Below are 19,706 nucleotides of genomic sequence, written 5' to 3' on the forward strand. Positions count from 1 at the left end.
ATAGCCCTAGATTGACTCTATAACCTTAATTGCTTTTAAAAATTTAAGTGGATTAAACATTTTAGGAACACCTATAAACACTCGCATTTACACAAACTCATACATTAAGGTCAATTTGCTTACCCAATTCACTTAAACCGCATGTCTTTGGGCTGGGGGAAAACCGGAGCTTCCAGAGGAAACCCATGCGAACACAGGAAGAACATGCAAACTCCACACAGAAATGACAACTGGTCCATCCAGGACTCGAACCAGCAACCTTTTTGCTGTGAAGCAACAGTGCTAACCACTGAGGCACCATGCCACCCCTGTGTTGTTTAAAAAAATTGAGTGCATAGTATTTTTCTTGTCCTACAATAGAAATTAATGGCAGTTAACAAATGTTTTCTATTCTTTATCAGAAGAAAGTTTTCAATGCACTTGAGCAAATGGTGAGTACATTTTGATGTACATCGGTGAACTATCCTTTTATCACAATGACAGATACAATCTGACATGCACAATCCAACCCACACAAAAACATAACATAACCCAGGCCAATCAGAAAATTTGAGAAACCTCCAGCCATTTCCACGTGCCACATCATGTAGTCGGTGAACGGCTAGCTCCTGATTATGCCGTCTGAGCTCAGAATTGGCGGTTGAACATTTCTCAATAAACTCACTGAATTCACAGCAGCAAAGGAGATAAAGCCCAGTCCCAGCTGGCAATGTGCTACTAAAAACTGCTCTCCTGCTGGGCCGGGGGATGACACTGGTACAGGCGGCACACAGACAGCCTCCTGGCCCAGACCGACAGCCGTTAGCAAGATCAAAGCATAGCCAGCACTGCGAGGGCAGAAGGCATTGGGATGCCCGTATACACAGACAAGGGACGTGCCTTAACAGATGTGGGTATTGGTCATTACTATCAGTGATCTGTTTTAATGTGCCCACTGAGTAAGGGACGGCTGACCAGTGCCATCTGGATAGAGACAAGGAGACATGCTCTCCCTCCCTCTGTTTCGGCTCCGGAGCCACGGAGTCTCCCCCAGCAACAGGAGGGCTGCCCACTTTCTGTCCGTCTCGGTCTCTCTCTCGTCCAATATGATGCCTCTACATCATGTCTTTCTCTTTTGGGAGGCCTCAGTGGACCAAGATCACCATGACCATAGAGAGCAGAGAGAAACGACACGGCGGTATATGGCAAGCCATTTCAACATTTACTCTTAAACTATGCCAATATCTATTTTTATACTACTAATACATATTTTGTAAAAATTATTATCAGAACTGTAAAAAATGCTGGGTTCCACATAATCGATTTGTGTTGGGACAACATAAAGAAATTAAGGTAGCTTATTAGTTTTTTATCTATTACATCCTATGTACTTATTGCAGTAATTTTCTAAAGTGGATAATAACTATCTATAAACATACTTATCATTAACCCATATGCACCTTATTAAATTGATTGATTTCTTGTTAAGTACATCGTCTATACTAGTTGTCACAACAACCAGCGATCTAACCCTCATAGATCACTCGAGAACGTTCACTTTCACTCAGACAAGAATTCTGGCACCATATGAACTTCAACTCCTTTCAGGCACCACACACACACACCTGTTCCGGTTCTTCATTGATTATACACACACAGCTAAGAGCTACTCAACACTGATTACATGAACCATATAAACAGCACACACAGATACACTGCTGAGTCTTGTTTTACCCCGTGTAACATTAATAAGCTTCTTTTGCTTGTTTGTCTTGCATTGTTTCGATCTTTGCTTTGTTAAACTGTTTTGATTCCTTGACGCCTATCCTGACCTTTCGCCTGTATGTTGACAACGTATTTTGGATTACCTTTATGCTTCAGTTTTGGTCCCATTTTGACCACTGCCTGTCTGACTATTCTTAAGGCTGATTCATACTTCTGCGTCAAGCGCATGCGTATGGTCCGACGCAGCCTTCATGCTGTCACATTGCCCCTGCCGTGGCTGACGCCGATGCTGACACACACCTCTCAAAAAATGTAGCTGGTAGTGCTGATGAGTGTGGGCGAGACAGCGCAGCGCAAACCCGTTGGAGCGCGTGTTTACAAGTGTCGAGTCATGTGAAGTATTTCCAGATTGAAAGTTTTGTTTTGTGTTTACCTTATGATTAAAGTTGTTGCACGTTTGTCGGTTCCTGCCTTAAAATAAGCTAGTTTAAACTACTTGTACATTAAGGATGAAAAAACAAAACAGCTGTGAAGAAACTCCACACAGAGGTACATAAAAACCTACTGCAAGCTAGCATTTTGAAAGGGTTATTGCAGGGCAACACAAACAGCACGCTGAAGTATATGCTTGCACAGCTACACGCAAGGCAGGCATCATGGGTCACGCTGATCATGCGACGCAGTAGTATAAACCAGGTTTTATTATTAAAAGAACTGCATGTGGATCTTCACCTCTGTTGTCGGCGTCCTAACATTACACTAGTGTTGTCACAATGTTTACAGACTGTAAACGCAGACACAGGGACACTGGAGTTTAAAGACGCAAAGATCAGCTGGTCTGTCTAAGAGCTGACATACGAGCAATACACTGATGAATTGACTGATCTTGCAGCTTTAAAATTCTCCAATGTCCCTGTATTTGCGGTGAACTGATGCCCCTCGCAGCAAATCACAATCATTTCTGTTCAAAGCTGTCAGTTTTTGGTTTTTCCAATTTTTTTTATGGCCTGGAAAATGCCATGTCAAAATGTTATGAATTTTCCAGGTTTTTCATGACCGTATGAACCCTCCATTAATTACACACACAGACAACACTTCTGCCATTGATTTATACGGCATCGGTCATTGAGTTATTAGACTTTTTAGATTAAATTTTTTATTTTTTTTTTAGTATGCATTACTTTCATATTTGTTCATTCATTCAGTCATTCATTTGGATTTTTTCCTAATAAAATTAAAATGAAATTTGAAACACAAAATAAAGATCAGATAATAAATCAAACTCTCAAAACAACTACCCAAACAATAAATCAAATGCTCAACTATCAAATAATACATCAAATTATGTTGCAATTAATTCTAAAATAATTCTCATATGAGAAATCAAATGCATTTGATGGTTATTTTTCATGATCAACTCAGCAAAAACCTGTAATGATTAAATGATAAATGAAATGCTCAAACTAAATGCTCAAACTATGAATCAAATACTCAATCTGGCATCCCACATGATAAATCAAATGCAAATGAGATGTGCCAATCAACCAGCCTGGGCAGAGCTTTAAGGCGGAAGAGTCCGGTTACAACTACCAGCAATGCGATGATTTTTTTCAAGGCGTATATGAAAACACTTCCATATGTTCAACTATATAAATACATATTTTTATTCTTGGGTCCTCACACGAACTGTGCTTTCATCGCAGGGAAATGGAAACAAATCTTTTGACGACCCATTTCTCCAAATAATTCTTCTCTTACTTTTTCCACATGTTTTAATTATGGCTGGCAACACAATATGGCATCTTTCTGAACACTGCAACAGGTAAAAACAGTCTTCAACGCTATATCATACATATTAATAAAGTGGCATCTCATTCACAAAAGAGCAAGCTGATTGGTTCGAACCAAGGGCTTTCTCATGAATTAATGCTGAAACTCAATGACATCACTTTTGGTACAGACAGCCAAATTCCACGCTGGAATTTACACAATAATCACATGGCTGTGATGCAGATATAACATTTATTTTTAAACCGGAAAAACTAATTTGTTTAAAACTGCACACAGTACTGATTTCCATTATTTGTGAAATATATGTGTCCTAATAGTGTTTTTAGCAACGTGAGACATACATATGACTGATAACATCTCAAAAAATGTGTTTCATGACCATTTAAAAAAGGTTCTAGTAACTAAAGAATAGGCACTAGTATAGTAAATAAATAAGTAGTAGCAGGCTAATATGGAAAAGATACTAGGACCTAACAAATAGATACTAGTAGAATGATAGACAGATATCAGATATTGTTTACCAATTAAATGGTAAAACAGCTTGCCGTAACGGTGAGAGACAGATGAGATGGAGACTAAACTGAAGGATTAAAGGTCACAAAAGGAGGGAAGAAAGACAGGAAAGATAAAACCATGGGAAGAGGGGGAGAGAAAGAGAGAGAGATTGTGGTAAAGACAGACAGCACAAACTCATCTACATGCAAATTCACCCTCCTAAAAAAGAGGTCTAGAGAAAAAAAAAAAGCAGCCAAAGCAGAGGACGAGCAGTCTGCGCCTAATGTACAGAAATAAATGGCATGCGCGTTGTCATGGGAACTATGAACTGACAGAGAAAGAGAGAAAGAATGGATCCAGGCTAAAACTATCATCTACATGTAAATGATCCTCTTTCTGGCTCCACTGCTCTGCTCAATTGATATTGACAAACTTTTTTTCTCTCGCTCTCTGTAAATAGAAACATTAACTCTTTATCCCCTCGTCAGGAGATTTTAATACTGAAATTACTGTAAACTCGGCACACTTACTGTAACACTAGATCGCTCCAATAATAACCTGTTTCCACTTAGAAAAAGTGAAGCCATGTGGAAATGTACAACTATACATGGCCTCTCAAAGATGTGTCTTGGTTACATTTAAATGTTTTTCTTTTTTTCTAAAATTAAACTAATGCTCAGATTTATTTGATTAAATGTATTGAAACAATCAATATAGTAAATTATTATACAATAATACCTCACTGTTTAAATGTATTTAAAAAGTCATGTGATGCAAGGCAAGAAAAGTATTTTAAAATACATTAAAACAATAAGGTATTGAAAAGGAGGCATGTTAGGCTTCCAGTAACTTAAGGAGAATTTTCTACTTGAAATCCAGTAATTTTATAGATACCTCCAGGTGCAAAATTATTATGATCAGAAAATAAAAGAAAAACTCAAAGACAATCAGAATCCATTGATGGATCTAAAAAAAAAAAAAACACACACACATCAGGTATAAAGTACTAAATAAATAGTCTCTCTGATATATAAGAGTCTGAGAAGTATGAAAACACATTCCTCAAATTATATAAAAGACAAATGGGAGACAGAAAGTGGAATAACCTTCACTGATGAAGAGTGGTGAAATATATGGGAAATTTACAATAAATATCAACAAGTTCATTAAACTGCAAAGAACAGTTAAACCAGGGATCACCAAACTTGTTCATGGAGGGCCGGTGTCCAGCAGATTTTAGCCCCAACCCTAATCAAACACACCTGAACTAACTAATCAAGTTGTTACTAGGTATACTTGAAACATCCAGGCATGTGTGTTAAGGCAAGTTGGAGCTAAACCCTGCAGGGACACCGGCCCTCCAAGACTGAGATTGGTGACCCCTGAGTTAAACAGGTGGAAAAACCTTATTAGATATTTCAACACCCAAGCACTAACAACCAAATATACCAACAAGTCTCCAAAATGTTGGCATGATTGTGGATGTAACGAAGCAAACCGTTATCGTATATTTTGTAAATGTATGTACAGTTGAAGTCAGAATTATTAGCCCCCGTTTCAATTTTTCCAAAGTTCTAAATTTTCCAAAATGATGCAAGCAATGAAATCGTCACAGTATGTCTGCTAATATTTTTTCTTCTAGAGAAAGTCTTATTTGTTTTATTTTGACTAGAATAAATAAAAGCAGCTTTTAATTTTATTAAAAACCGCCTTACAATAAGCATCAACAGCCATGCTAAAACAAATTAAATAATACTAAAACAATCATTGACCAAACACATTAAAACACAATAGCGAATATAAAAGAACATAATAAAAAACATGATAAAAAATAGTTAAAGAAAAGCCTGCTTAAAAAGATGGGTGTTCAGACAGGATTTAAAAGTGTGAAGACTATCACTGCTCCTTAGAATTTAAGGTCAATATTATTAGCCCCTTTAAGCTATTTTTTTTCCCGATAGTCTACAGATCAAACCATCATTATACAATAACTTACCTAATTACCCTATCCTGCCTAGTTAACCTAATTAACCTAGTTAAGACTTTAAATGTCACTTTAAGCAGTATAGAAGTGTTTTGAAAAGTATCAAGTCAAATATAATTTACTAGTACTAGTTTAATATAATTTTAGCAAAGATAAAATAAATCAGTTATTAGAATGAGTTAATAAATTAAAACTATTACGTTTAGAAATGAGTTAAAAAAATAAAACAACCTCTGTTAAACAGAAATTGAAGAAAAAAAAAAGGAAACGGGGGCTAATAATTCAAGGGGGCTTATAATTCTGACTTTAACTGTATATTCAAAAATATTGAAAAGAAATACAGGAGGCTCTTAAACAAAAATTTGAAAGAGATATGCCTCTTGAAAGCAAGTTGTTATAGATTGGCTGTGTAAATCCAGATACAGTAAAGGCAGACAATAAATAACTGAAGTGTACTCTCATGGCTGCCAGTAAAAAAGCAAATCACAAGCAAATTGCAACAGCAAGAGTTACCAACATTAAATAATTGGACAGATGCAACTTATTGAGATCGGAAAAAAAATCCCTTCTGTAGTTAATTAAAAGAAGGATGTATTAGAAGACCTAATTTTGTTGCTAATCAAATAGAAGATGCTTAACTGATATATAAATATATGCTAATGTGTGTATACGTATATGGTTATATTCATATTATATTGTGTGTTAACCCCATGTGTATAATGAAGACGGTCATTTGAGATTATTCTGGAAGAAATAATATAATGAAATGTGGTCTCACTCTGGATGTGTTGTTTAATTTGTATTATTTTCTTTTTTATGCTTTTTTTTTCTATAATTAAAAAAAAATTGAGTACTATGTACAGTTAGTACAGCTGACAAAAATGTACGTAAATTGTATGTCACTTGAGGTCACATATTGAGACTCGAACGTACCTTGAAATGTTGTATGATTGTACTCAATTTACAACTAAAAAAAAAAACATTAAGGTATTATTTTATAATCATTTAATATGTAGATTGTTTTGGTCCAATGCTAGAAAAGAGTCACATGATCCTTGGGAAATCTATCTAATATACTGATTTGGTGTTCAAGAAACATTTCAGTATTTTTTATGACTGTACATTTTTTTAAATATTTTTTTCTTTTTGTGGAATACAAATAATATAGAACATTTTAAAAGACTTTAGTGTCACTATTTGACACAATACTTAATTCATTTAAAAATAATTACAATCTTAGATATCCTAGCCACCATCCAGAATCACCCAATCGCTGTGGCCTGACTTCTAATAGCACACACTCCCTCATCAGCTCCCTTTATACGAGCATTACACTCACCTGACTGCAGGTTGTGGCACTTACAGTGACTTTACCCAATCCGTCTTTCATATTGTGGTTTACATTCATCATCGGTTCTTGAATTGCCATCTTCTTTTTTTATGATATCTGGAAATATAAGAACTATTACACTCAGCCAAGTTGAGGAACAATTATATATGCAAATCTTTTTTTAGCAAATATGAGAACATTTTACCTACCTGCTTCCTGCCCTTCCACTTGACAGCTATCGTGGTGATAACATACGAGTTTTTAACTGTACATTATTCTTCAAACATTATTTCGATTATGCTGCATGTTAAAAACAACAATGTGATAAATCCTTGTACATATTTCAAACAACAATAGATTAAAAGCATGTTTTGAAACATAGGTTTATTAAATATAAAGAAAAATGCTCTCATTCTCAAGAATAGTCTAAAGCAGTGGTTCTCAAACTGTGGTCCGCAGGCTTCCTTCTAGTGGTACACAGAAAGCATGTGCAGGATAAGTTTTTAAAGGGATTTATTAAAAAAGATTATTAAGGGACTAAGCCGAAAAGAAAATGAATAAATTATTAACGTATGCTATGTTTTTTTTGTTTGTTTTTTCTTTTTTTTTCACAAGCTTTAGAGAAATAACGCAACATCCACTTTTAAATAATAGGTCACCTATAGCTTTCATGTTTTAATAGTGAAGTCATCTGTAGCTTTGTTAAATCAGTCCATCCTTTCCATATAAGCCTGCATGAAACGCAACTCCTGTTTAGTTAGGGGTAGGCTACAACCTGTAATTTACAGAATTGATTCATTACTTTGTTGTTTGTGTCAAATCAAACCAGCTGCATAACCCTTCACAATTCATTAAACCGCATTGATCAGAGTCAAGGAGACATTTGTTGTGGATGAATGAGGGTTTGAGATATTTAATTGACTTCATCATTAAGGGAAAATGGGCTTTAATTTGTCTACACAACTAGATAGTTGAAATGTAAATTGCAAGCCTTATATTATAGCCTATACTGACATAAATGTTATATTGGACATCAGTAATATGAAAAAAAAAAGATTGATGACTTAAACATTTATCTCATCTTTTTGTTCACACCTGTTAATGCAAAAAAAAAAGTGTTTTTCTTTTGCTCTAAAATAGATATTATGTGCATCTACACATGTACAGAAATGTACAGTTTTACTATTGGATTGTGCTGCCATCACCTGGTATAATAATGCATTACATTGAGTGTTTTTTTTAGTTTTTATTTTTTATCTACAGCTACAAAAATACTTTTAATAATCTTTAAACAATTGTAATAATTACTCGAATGGTCAAAGGTGAGTTGTTCCAATTTGATGTCTAGAAAAAATAATAACACAAAAAATCTACATCTAAAATGCATAGTAAATGCAAATAAAATGTTTTCAACTTTTGTAAAAATGTAGTTGAAAATGTTTCATGATTCAGTGACATTGTTACATTTTATTTAACCAGAATTAAAAAAAATTGAATTATTTTAAACAACTTGCTGAAAAGGGGCGGCACAGTGGCACAATCGGTAGCACAATCACCTCACAGCAAGAAGGTTGCTGGTTCGAACCCCGACTGGGTCAGTTGGTGTTTCTGTGTGTAGTTTGCATGTTCTCCCTGTGTTTGCATGGGTTTCCTCCGGGTGCTCCGGTTTTCCCCTCAATCCAAAGACATGGGGTATAGGTAAATTGAATAAGCTGCGAGTGTGTGTTTCCCAGAGTTGGGCTGTGGCTGGAAGGGCATCAGCTGCGTAAAATATAAGCTGGATAAGTTGGCGGTTCATTCAACTTTTACGACCCCTAATTAATAAAGGGACTAAGCCAAAAAGAAAATGAAAGAATGAATGAACTTGCTGAAAAATGGGTAAAATCTATAGTGGTATAAAGGATTGCGGCAGACCATAGAGATTTACAATGACAATTAATGATTATTTTCAGGCTGCAGAGTCATCCTTAATTATTTCATGTAATCATGAATATTTTTAACAAATAAGCTTGAAACACACATGTACATATGCATGTGTGTATTTATTGTTTTTTTTGTGTGTATATATTATTATATATTATGTGTATATATGTGTCGTGTTTATATATTATTTGTATATATTTTCGTATATATTATTTTTCCACGTCAAAAAAATAATAATTAAATGTTTGATAGTCTTAATTTTTGCCATTGGCTAAACCAGTTTTTCTCAACCATGTTCCCAGATACAAACTAGTTCTGCACATTTCCATGTCTCCTTAACCAAACACTCCTGATTCAGATCATTAGCTCATTTGCAAAGACTGAAAGATGTGTAATGGGTGTCACAGACAAAGGAGATACATGCAGTGTTGATGGTCCTCTAGGAACGTGGGTTAAACACTTTAAAAATTGCTTCTTTGGCTCAAATTATATGTAGAACCAAACTTAAAATGGGTAATTTACAATAAATAAATAAATAAACAAACATGCTACCATTTGGTACATCTTTTATTACAAAATATTGTCATCCCACAATTACTCTTACAGTATATTCCAAAGTATCATAGCATTGACTAAATCAGTTCATCTTCCCCATATTGAATATACTCCATAAAAAACAGCAGAGAGTAGACAAACCACAAGACTGCAATGTACCTCTCAAACAGAATAAAGCACAAGGCACTGCGCAAACCCAATTTTCCATTTAAAATCTGATATTACTGAAACGCTGGGCTCTATTGCCAGGTGATTTTTCCAGCTAATCGCTCAAGATGCAACACATCCGTATTACTTAAATCTAATTTCATGGATTATAAACCAACATATAGTGGTCAACAGAGGCCATTCTCAAAACCTTAAAGAGCAATACCACAGAAATGAATTGTAATAAGCATAGGTGATAATCAGACAAGATCACCACATCTTTGAGTTGAGTGACATTAAAACGAACAAAAAACAATTCCAACAACCTGTAAACCTGTAAGCAATATCTGCTAAAAAGTATTTTTTTTCACCCTTTGCCCTCATAATACTCAATAGACATGATTTCAATCCTGTAGGGACTACTGACTTTAGAGTTGACTTTTGAGTTTTATTAACTGAATGCTATTAGCCAATTCGAATGTTATCACTTGATTGAATGGGTGTTATCAGTGATTAACAGTTGATAGATATTGGCGAATAGGGGCCTTTTGCACCTACTAGTAGGCTCAGAAGGCTGTTTTCATCCATCCTCATGGTTAATCAGCTATAGATCACATACTGCTGTGGCTGGAAGTTAACTTATTCCAGCCAAAATTATTTATATTGTTTTCTAAATTTCCCATCAATTTGTATTTTACCCCTACACCAACACTAAACCCAACCGTCACAGTAATGTAAAAACAGATCTGGATCTGGCGTCTTCTCTATTAGCATAGCTGATTAACCACGATAATCATGTATATTATTTAGTAAATTTCCCATTAATTGTATTTAATTATTAACTTTTACCCTTACTTCAACACTACACCCAACCGTAACATGTACTGTAAAAACAGATCTGGAGTTTTAAGTACAAGTATAGCTGATTAACCATGTGGATGAATTGTAACCTACTGGCCCATATCTATCAGTTGATAACCACTGATAACGGCCATTCAGTCGAGTGTTAACATTCAAAGCGGGTGCTGCTACTATAAATCATTTTAAAGTGTAACTACTGTGCACTGTAAAAAAAAAAAAAAAAAAAAAAAAAAACACTTAGAGTTTTTGTTTTATTTGTAGTCCCAAATCAGGAAGAGAAAAAAAAAAATCTAAATAAAGTAGTTTACAAGTAAGAAAAAATAAATAAATAAAAAATAAAAAAAAATATATGGCTTGTTTTTAAAAAAAATAATTGGTACAAATTGAATGAGTGTTCTTTTAGGAGCGCTAAATAATTAAAAAAATATATATTATTTTTGAATTCATATTATTTTACTTGCCCCACCAACATTATTTAGGTTGTTTAAAGGAAAAACTCATTCAATTTTGACCAAGTATTTATGAAAACCAAACCATATTTTATTTTACTTGTGCAGGAAATGCTTCTTGATTTAAGAACCTTTAAATATTTGGACTAGAACGTTAGAAACACTTTTTTTTTGCAGCGTACAAACCAACATTATGATGCGACAAGCTTTTCGTTGCCCAGAGAAAATTTTCAGCAAATTATAGTTCCCTCCTGTGAAGTTAACAAAACTAAATCTTTAGCTACGACTAAATCAACTGACGACTTGTTCCTGAGTTCAAAGACTTTTGATGAGCAATTCGATTTTACACATTTTGTGAAACTACATAGTATGAAAAACAATTCAAAACCTTTCCAGGCTAGCACTGACTTGTTTATCAAAAACATCATTTAAAGCAAGTCTTTAACTGGACTGTGATTCGTCAAAGGAAATGATCTGTGCTTTTAAGTCCAACTGTTAGGACATTAATTTTTTTCATTAGCATGAGTGGCCTTAAAAAAAACATTCTGCAACTCAAATTTCATGATTTACTAATCATTTTCATGAAAATGAGTCTTTGCCTGATGTTACAGTAAAAAAGAAATGTTTATGGAATCGGTTTTATTAATAAAATTGAGCACATGCAGTTTTTTGTTTAATTAAATCATTCCCTACTGTACGACTGCAGTCTTTCTGCTCTAGTGAAACTGTTTTTTGTTTGTTTGTTTTTTATTGCATCTTTATCTGAGGTTCAATATTAAAATTACCTAGAAAGAGGAGCTTTTGTCTGTCTGTGTGATTTCCTCAAAAACCTCAGGTACAAGCGCAGGAATTTTGCATGAATTCTGTTCAAGTCAAGTTCAGCACGAATGTCAACCCATTCCTGGAGGATAGGCTTGGTTTTAAAAAGGTTGAAAAAGAGACGACTCTTTGAACAGAGTCCCCTGTTCTTCAGTTGCAGTGCCTCAGCTCAGAGCTCTGAGTGTGTATCACCACCTGACAGAGAGAAAGAACGAGGAAGAGCAGAAACACACTCGAATTAACTCAAGAATCAGAAGATGTTTCTTGACACTTTCTGTGATAATGAGTAAACTTTTGAGGTTATTACAGTTTTTACAAGAAATTTATGTGTTTGTTTAGCAGGATTTCTGTAAATTTCACCAAGTCAAATTTAAGACCCATTTTAAACTACGAAGAATGAAATTTTAGACTTGTATACAGTAGGGTTAAACACAAAGGATTTTTTAATCGCCCAGGAGAAAAAAAAATAAATAAATACTTGCCCCATCAAAAAAAAAAAAACCTAACTAATTCTAATTAGTTATTTCATAGCCACATATTTTAAATAATGCGTCAAAACAAGCAGACCATAATTGTATACATATATATATTTTTTTCAACATAGCTTAAAAAACTCTTTAAAAACGAAATGTACGCACAACAGAATGTTAATATATAATTTTATATTTTATAATTTTGCTAAAAGTTTTATTGAGATGTATTGCTGGTGATTGGATGTGTGTTGGATCAATTGGGTAGCTTTACATAAAGGAAAATCAAGAGCCATTTAAAATTATTTAAGACCTACAAGACAATATTTCGGAGAATTTATTCCTTTTTAAGGCCTAAAATTAAGACATTAAGACCCTGCGGACACCCTGTTTAGATAAACGATTAATTAATTGTTGATATTGTATAATGGTGTGTCTGACTGTTTGTGTATTGTGAAATGGGCTTTGTACTCTTTTTTTTTTTATTTTATTTTTTGCTTGTTCTGTTTATGTTATTGTTTATTTTCCTATGCAAAAAACAATAAACATATTTTTTTTTAAATTGAATTAATTGTAAACATAATATGTTAAATATATAAATCTGGGGTCAGTATCATGTATATTTTAAATAAATGCATTATAATTAAGAAACGACATTTACGACATTTGTTATAGACAATATTATTTCAAATCAAAATGTAAATACAAAGTCAATTCTACAATGTGTATTTTTATGCTAATGTTTAATTTAAATTTTACTTAAATTATTTATTTAAAAAGTTAGGAACAGAAACAAGAAAGCAAAATAGCTAGTAAACTAATAAAATATTTTAAATAAAAGAAAAAAAATAACACAACACAGCACATGAAACACAACACAAAAATAAACATGATTTTATCATTTTTCTTTACATTGTGAGGAGGTCAAACAACATGTATAATACATTTGACCCCTAAATTACAGAAAGTGCCATTTAACAGAATAAAACATTCAGTGACATTCAGTGTTTTCCACAAAATATGACAAACAAAAACACAGACTGATCTCACCTGGGTGTTTTCTGTCTGTTGACTGATAGCCTTCTAAGGTGCCTCTTTCTTTCTCATCCAGGAAGTTGTTGTAGATTCTCTTTATCTCCTGGTCATAGTCGCTCCACTCACCTACTATACGTACAGCAGCCTGCAGCTTCGGCTCTTTTGTCTGTGGGTTATTGCACTGAGGAAAAAATAAATAAATCAAAGCAATCGTAAAAACACAATCCTTTTTAGTAGTTTTTTTTTTTTTTACTGTTATGTAGAAAGCAATGGACCTACCAGATCTATAGTTTTGGCTTTCTTTTTAGACGCATCATCACACCAGGTTTCACACCAAAGCCATTCCTGAGGAAGTGACTTAATTGGCACTTGGTGGATCATGTTGTTGGGCAAATCCTGAGATTGGAAAAAAAAAAAAAAAAAAACATCAATGGAAAGTCCAGATGATGAGCCCAGTGTTTCATCAAGTGTTTGTTTATTTGTTTGTTTCTGTATACTACAGATTTAAATTATATTAGGCTTATAATAAAATAATAAATTTAATAAAATAAGTTTCTCACAGAATTAAAGCCAATGCAATCAAATTAAACATGCTTGATAGTTAAAATGCTTTTACAAAAACAGAGGACTGTACAGATTCAGTATTTAGAATAAAGGGAGCATTCTGATTGGCCTTATTGTGTGATAAACACCTCATCCTATGCAAAAAATTGACAACTTTATTTGTATAAGGACACTTTCAATGTACTATAACATTTGTTAAATGATTTTAGATGCTACAGTACAATACAAAGGATACAAAGATGCTAAATTGGTATAAATGCAGTATTAAGAACTAATAAAACAATAAAATAATTTCAATATTTCAACTTACATTACTGAACATTAAGATTAATTCTAAATGTATGTTTTAATTAAATATCATAGTCATGTTTTTGGTTGTGCATTTACATTATTTTGCAAAAAAGTCAATGAAAGTTAATAAAAAATATTATTTACTCTTTATTTAATTAATTTAGATGCTTTAATAGTTTCTCAGTATATTTAGCACTGAAAATATTGTTTTGAAAGGAATGGGTTATTTTTGGAGCATGCCTTATGTAAAATTAAGTTTAATTTACATTATTACATCAAAAGTAAATGAAAAAAAGAGGCACCAAAAGAGACAAAAAAAGAGGCATCTAAACATTCTCAGATTGACCAAAACACATGGTAACAGGGCCAGGGTCGCATTTCTCACTGATAAAGTTTGACAAAGAAGAACAATTTACAGTAGGACAGAAGATCTAACCTGGTCCAGATTAGACAGACTGTTGGGGTCTTGACTCAGACCCTGGTACTGGCCTCTCAGTCGGTCTCCAGCTGCAATCTTCCTGAACTTCTTCAGATCGACCACATACAGAGCACTGAGAAGCAGATCAAATGAAGAATTATTTATAAAGCAATTAATAAAACAGACTATTATAGAGCAGCTTTGTGATAATACATACGTTTTATTTCTACAGAAGACAAATATCTGGCCTATCAAATTATACTACTGAAAAATATAAAAAAAAAGTCAAAACTAGGTTGTTTGGCATGCATCGTCATTTAGTATGTTTTCACAGTAAAGCTGCATAATTAATCAATGGAGCATAGAGTAGCCCCTCCCCTTTGAAAAACACAGTCAACAGTGTTTCGAAGCAAATGAAAAGCATCTTGAAGTGGGCAGGGCATGTGAGATTCTACAGAGCATTTAATTGGTCAAGATTTGATGAGAAACTGAAGCATGAGGTGACATGAAAAAAATGGTCCATTTAAGCAGAAATGACAAACTGCAAGCTTTGGATGTTTATTTCAGCTTTATATTTTCTAATCCTGAATTTTGTCACAGTTTTGTAGCACACTAGCTAATAGATAACTTTAAGATAAACATCTAACATCTGAAAAGTTTTATTTTAATTCCACAGGACCTGTAAACAATCACAGTCTTGATTTGAACTCTCACTCAGAATCCATCTCAGTCACACCTGTCCTTAGTTTTAAGGATGGTTTTTTTTTTTTTCCAAACGTTGCTAATAGTCCATATCATATTGAGTCACGTAAATCTTTTATTATAAACAGCTGATTTAGAAATAGCGACTGCCTTAATAAATAGTGCATAAATCATTGATTTATATTAAACATTCAGAAACACCTACAGCAGGGGTCACCAAACTCGTTCCTGGAGGTCCAGTGCCCTTCAGGGTTTAGCTCCAACTTGCCTCAAAACAACTGCCTGGGTGTTTCAAGTATACCTAGTAAGACCTTGATTAGCTTGTTCAGGTGTGTTTGATTAGGGTTGGAGCTAAAATCTGCAGGATCACCAAGTTTGGTGATCCCTGACCTACAGTATTGCTCTGAAACACAAATGTTCCACTCAATCTTTGTTTACAACTTTTTGGTGACAGAAAAAAAGACAATATTGTGTCTAAATCTAACTAAAATGAAAAACTTAATTATAAACTTTGTTGAAATCACATTTGGATTACTCTAAGAACTGCACTATTTCATGCCAATAACCAGTATGTATATTTCTAATGTATTTTTTCCTTCATAACTTCAACCATGAAATACTTTTGCACAAGCAACATGTGATTTTTGGTTTTGTTTTGTTTTTTAAAAATGTGGTATGTTTGATTATATCAACTCACACTGCTAACACAAGAATTACGATATTGCTGTAGGTAAAAACGTAGCAGATGCCTAGAGAAATGTCTAATTTGATTAATCTAAATATTACTTTTCATTCATCCTTAAGTTAATAAGGTCTAAACTGCTCTTTTCACACTTGAACACATTTACCATTAATATCAGACCAGATCAGACCTATTTGTATGACTTGCATAAACACATAATAAGCTTTGAAACGTTGCTGTGCAAAGGCAAACCTAACTAAAAAGAACATGTGACATAGTGATTAATGTAGATCAAGTTCTGTAAAATAAAACTGGTCTGAAAATACAAATAAATATTAAGGTGAATGAAAATACCTTACAAAAGCCATCTTACCTGATGTGGTATTTACGTCCGGCCAAATGACTGGCCCAGTATCCAGACTTCCAAAAACGATATCCGTCCATTTCTCTTCGGCTCTCGCAGAAAGGTGTGTAACCATAAGGCGCCCCTTCTAGGTCAAAATCTCGCAGCTCCTTCAGGTCTGTGCGAACTATCTGCAGGACCAAGCAGAATAACATTCATCAAACCTCATTCAATCAATTCAAAAACAAAACAGCAGTTATAATACATCCAGACAAGTCAATTCTATCATTTACAGAACTCTCCATATATTTGCTCGGAACAAATTTGAGTTTTTTTAATATCTGATAAACATGCACAAAAAAAGATATTTTGATAAATGTTGGAATCCAGTATACAATGAATACCAAAATGTAACTATGCATGTTAATGCATAGTTACATTATTCAAAATAGCTTCTTTTGTGTTCTTCATTTAATAGATCAAGATATGATAGGTCGGTAATACTTTTATTTATTGATACTTTCAACGTTTATCCTCAAACTGTATTTTCCTTTACCCAAAGGTGGCAGCAGTGTATCATTCTATGCATAATGTTTCTCTGGTTTGTGTAACAAACAACTGCTGTGCACTTCCAGTGACTGCAAATGGGGTGATTTGTCTGTACATACAACTTCTGAAAATAAATCTCACAAGGGCAGATTGGTGCTTATTGCACTCCGGAGACAAGAGTTCATGCCACACAACTGCACAGCTCAGTTATTGTACCTGATCCGCATCCACAAAGAGGAACTTGTCCACAGCCAGCGGGAAGAGCACGTCGAGGAACAGAATCTTATAGCCCCAAATGATCCTTTGCTTTTCTGTCTGCTGGTGAAGCCAACGTGGCCATTTATACTGCACCAACTCATACTGGAAACCATACTTCTCTGCCATATATGGAATGAATTCCTGCAACAAATATATAAGATATAATGCATATTTACAGAAAAATAGATAATGACTTTCACACATTTTTACTCCGATATACAGAAGATGCCTACTAAAATGTCATTCAGTATAAAAATAATTAATACAGCAAACATCTTTTCAGGCTCATTAGCACCAAAACGATAATTTTTTTTTTTTTTAAATAGTGTTTATGGATCAAAATGCAATTGTAAATATGATTTCTAATCTTTATAATTTATTAACTAAAACGTTTTAAACCAGGGGTGTTCAAACTCTGTCCTGGAGGGCCGGTGTCCGGCAAAGTTTAATTCCAACCCCAATCAGACACTAATCAAGCTCTTTCTAGGCTTTCTAGAAGCATCCTTGCAGGTGTGTTGAAGCAAGTTGGAACTCATTTCAGGACACCAGCCCTCAAGGACCAAGTTTGGACACTTTTGGTCTAAATAATTTATTTTTAAAATATAAACAAACCATTAATTACCATTTATTTTATGTAAGCACAGATCCAAATAATAGATCTTTTCATTTTTACACAAACATATTTTTACACTAAAGCCTGGGGACTAGATCGTCAAAAGGGTATGGGTGGCGCTGTTAAGCCATTTTGCCACACTCACTTCCGAAACCTATAACAAATGTAAATTTTCGCCAGTTCTGGCAAGTGTGCAAAGTTTTGTGAGTTTTTGAGCATGTTTAGACCCTCAAAAAATGTAATTCATTCTAGAGAAGGAGGAAGGGAAAGAAGAAGAAAAAGAAGAAACTGTGCAATTCCAATAGGGCCTACACACCACCGGTGCTTGGTCCATAAATAATAATTTAGAACTTTTCTTCAGCAATGATGGATTAAATTATTCAAAAGTGACAGTAGTAAAGACATTTGTTCAAACAGTTATTTTCTCAAATGATAATAAAAAACAATATATCCTACATCTGCAGCAAAATCAACATATTGGTATGTTTTTCTAAATGATCATGTGACATTGAAAAAGAAACAGAAGCACAAAACACAGCTTTCCTATAATAGAAATCTTAAAAAATGCATGAAACAATAAAACTGTGTTATAGAATTTCATTTAAGGTGTCAAACTCAGTTGCTGGATGGCCGTAGCTCTGCAGTTTAATTCCAACCACTGATCTGTATAGAATGACTGGATTGCTCTTTGCATTCTAAACTGCCAAGAGGCAGTGAAGCCACCGGAAGCGTTTGATCCGCCATCTTACTGTGCCCTACCGACAGAGAGTTCAAACGTCTGCGCTACAGGCATTACTCACTCCGCTTTAAAAATTAGTCAGTGTACAGTTATAAATCGGACATGAAGTTCAGTAAGGATGAGGCAAATCTGTTCAGATTCTCTTCAGGCTTATTTTGCCATTTATGTGCAAATTTAACTTCTCTTTTTCTTTAAAATGAGTATTAACAGCTGAAATATGATCAGTTCATAAAATGATAAAATACTGTAATATATAAAGTACTCCTATAACAAAACTGCCTGGCATTTATACATGGGGGGGAAAGTAAAAAAAAAAAAAAACAGGCCATATATTGCAGTGCTATACATGCACAAATAAAATTGCATACATTAATTTACCCTAACATTGTTTAAATTGTATTGGCATCATAGGAATTTGCTTAATATGTAACGTACTTGGCTAATCAAACACCTAATTTTAACAAACCCTTAATAAACATCAGAAGAAGCTAGGTTTTAAGTATGCATACACAATTTCTATTCATTGAGATGCGATGAATAGAATCATGAATGTGCTTAAATTTGTGTCAATAAAACTTTATTTGACATTTTTTCGTGTGTGTACAACATCTTTATATAGATTTCCTAAAGAAACCCATCAACATATTTGCGTAGTTGCCATAAAAGCAGCGGTCTCCTCCAATGATGTTTTTAACATCTGACAACAGCTGGTTTCCATTTAAAGGAGCATCGCAAATAAAATAGTGTGTTACTGCCACCTGCTGTTAACAAAGAACATGTTATTTTTGTTCTGCTAGATCCTCTTCTCCATATTAAGCTTTTTTATTGATAGCAAAACAGCGTCCTGATCCCAAATAAATAAGTATTCATATTTAGGACAAGTTTAGGCTTCAAATCCAAGCGAGCGCCTTGTTAGGAGATGTTTTCTCATTAAAATCATACAATTTCCTATTAATTTCATAGAATGCCTGAGCATAGGAGGGT

General features: G+C 34.0%; 1 protein-coding gene across 6 annotated transcripts in view; it reads right to left on the reverse strand.

Annotated features, from left to right (window-relative positions):
• Window positions 1-9,776: 9,776 nt before the first annotated feature.
• uggt1 (UDP-glucose glycoprotein glucosyltransferase 1) overlaps window positions 9,777-19,706 on the reverse strand; it is a 55,836-nt gene continuing 45,906 nt past the window's right edge. For 5 of the 6 annotated variants that reach the window (XM_021480334.3, XM_073917290.1, XM_073917283.1 and 2 more), the window contains 6 exons: window positions 17,329-17,511; window positions 16,594-16,754; window positions 14,855-14,969; window positions 13,843-13,959; window positions 13,579-13,744; window positions 9,777-12,253 (listed from right to left, as the gene is read on the reverse strand). In XM_021480334.3, coding sequence (XP_021336009.3) covers window positions 12,228-12,253; window positions 13,579-13,744; window positions 13,843-13,959; window positions 14,855-14,969; window positions 16,594-16,754; window positions 17,329-17,511 — 768 coding nt within the window. In that variant the 3' untranslated portion in view covers window positions 9,777-12,227. 6 annotated transcript variants of the gene reach the window in all.

This window comes from Danio rerio, chromosome 2 (assembly GCF_049306965.1).
Source record: "Danio rerio strain Tuebingen ecotype United States chromosome 2, GRCz12tu, whole genome shotgun sequence".
Classification (NCBI taxonomy): domain Eukaryota; kingdom Metazoa; phylum Chordata; class Actinopteri; order Cypriniformes; family Danionidae; genus Danio; species Danio rerio.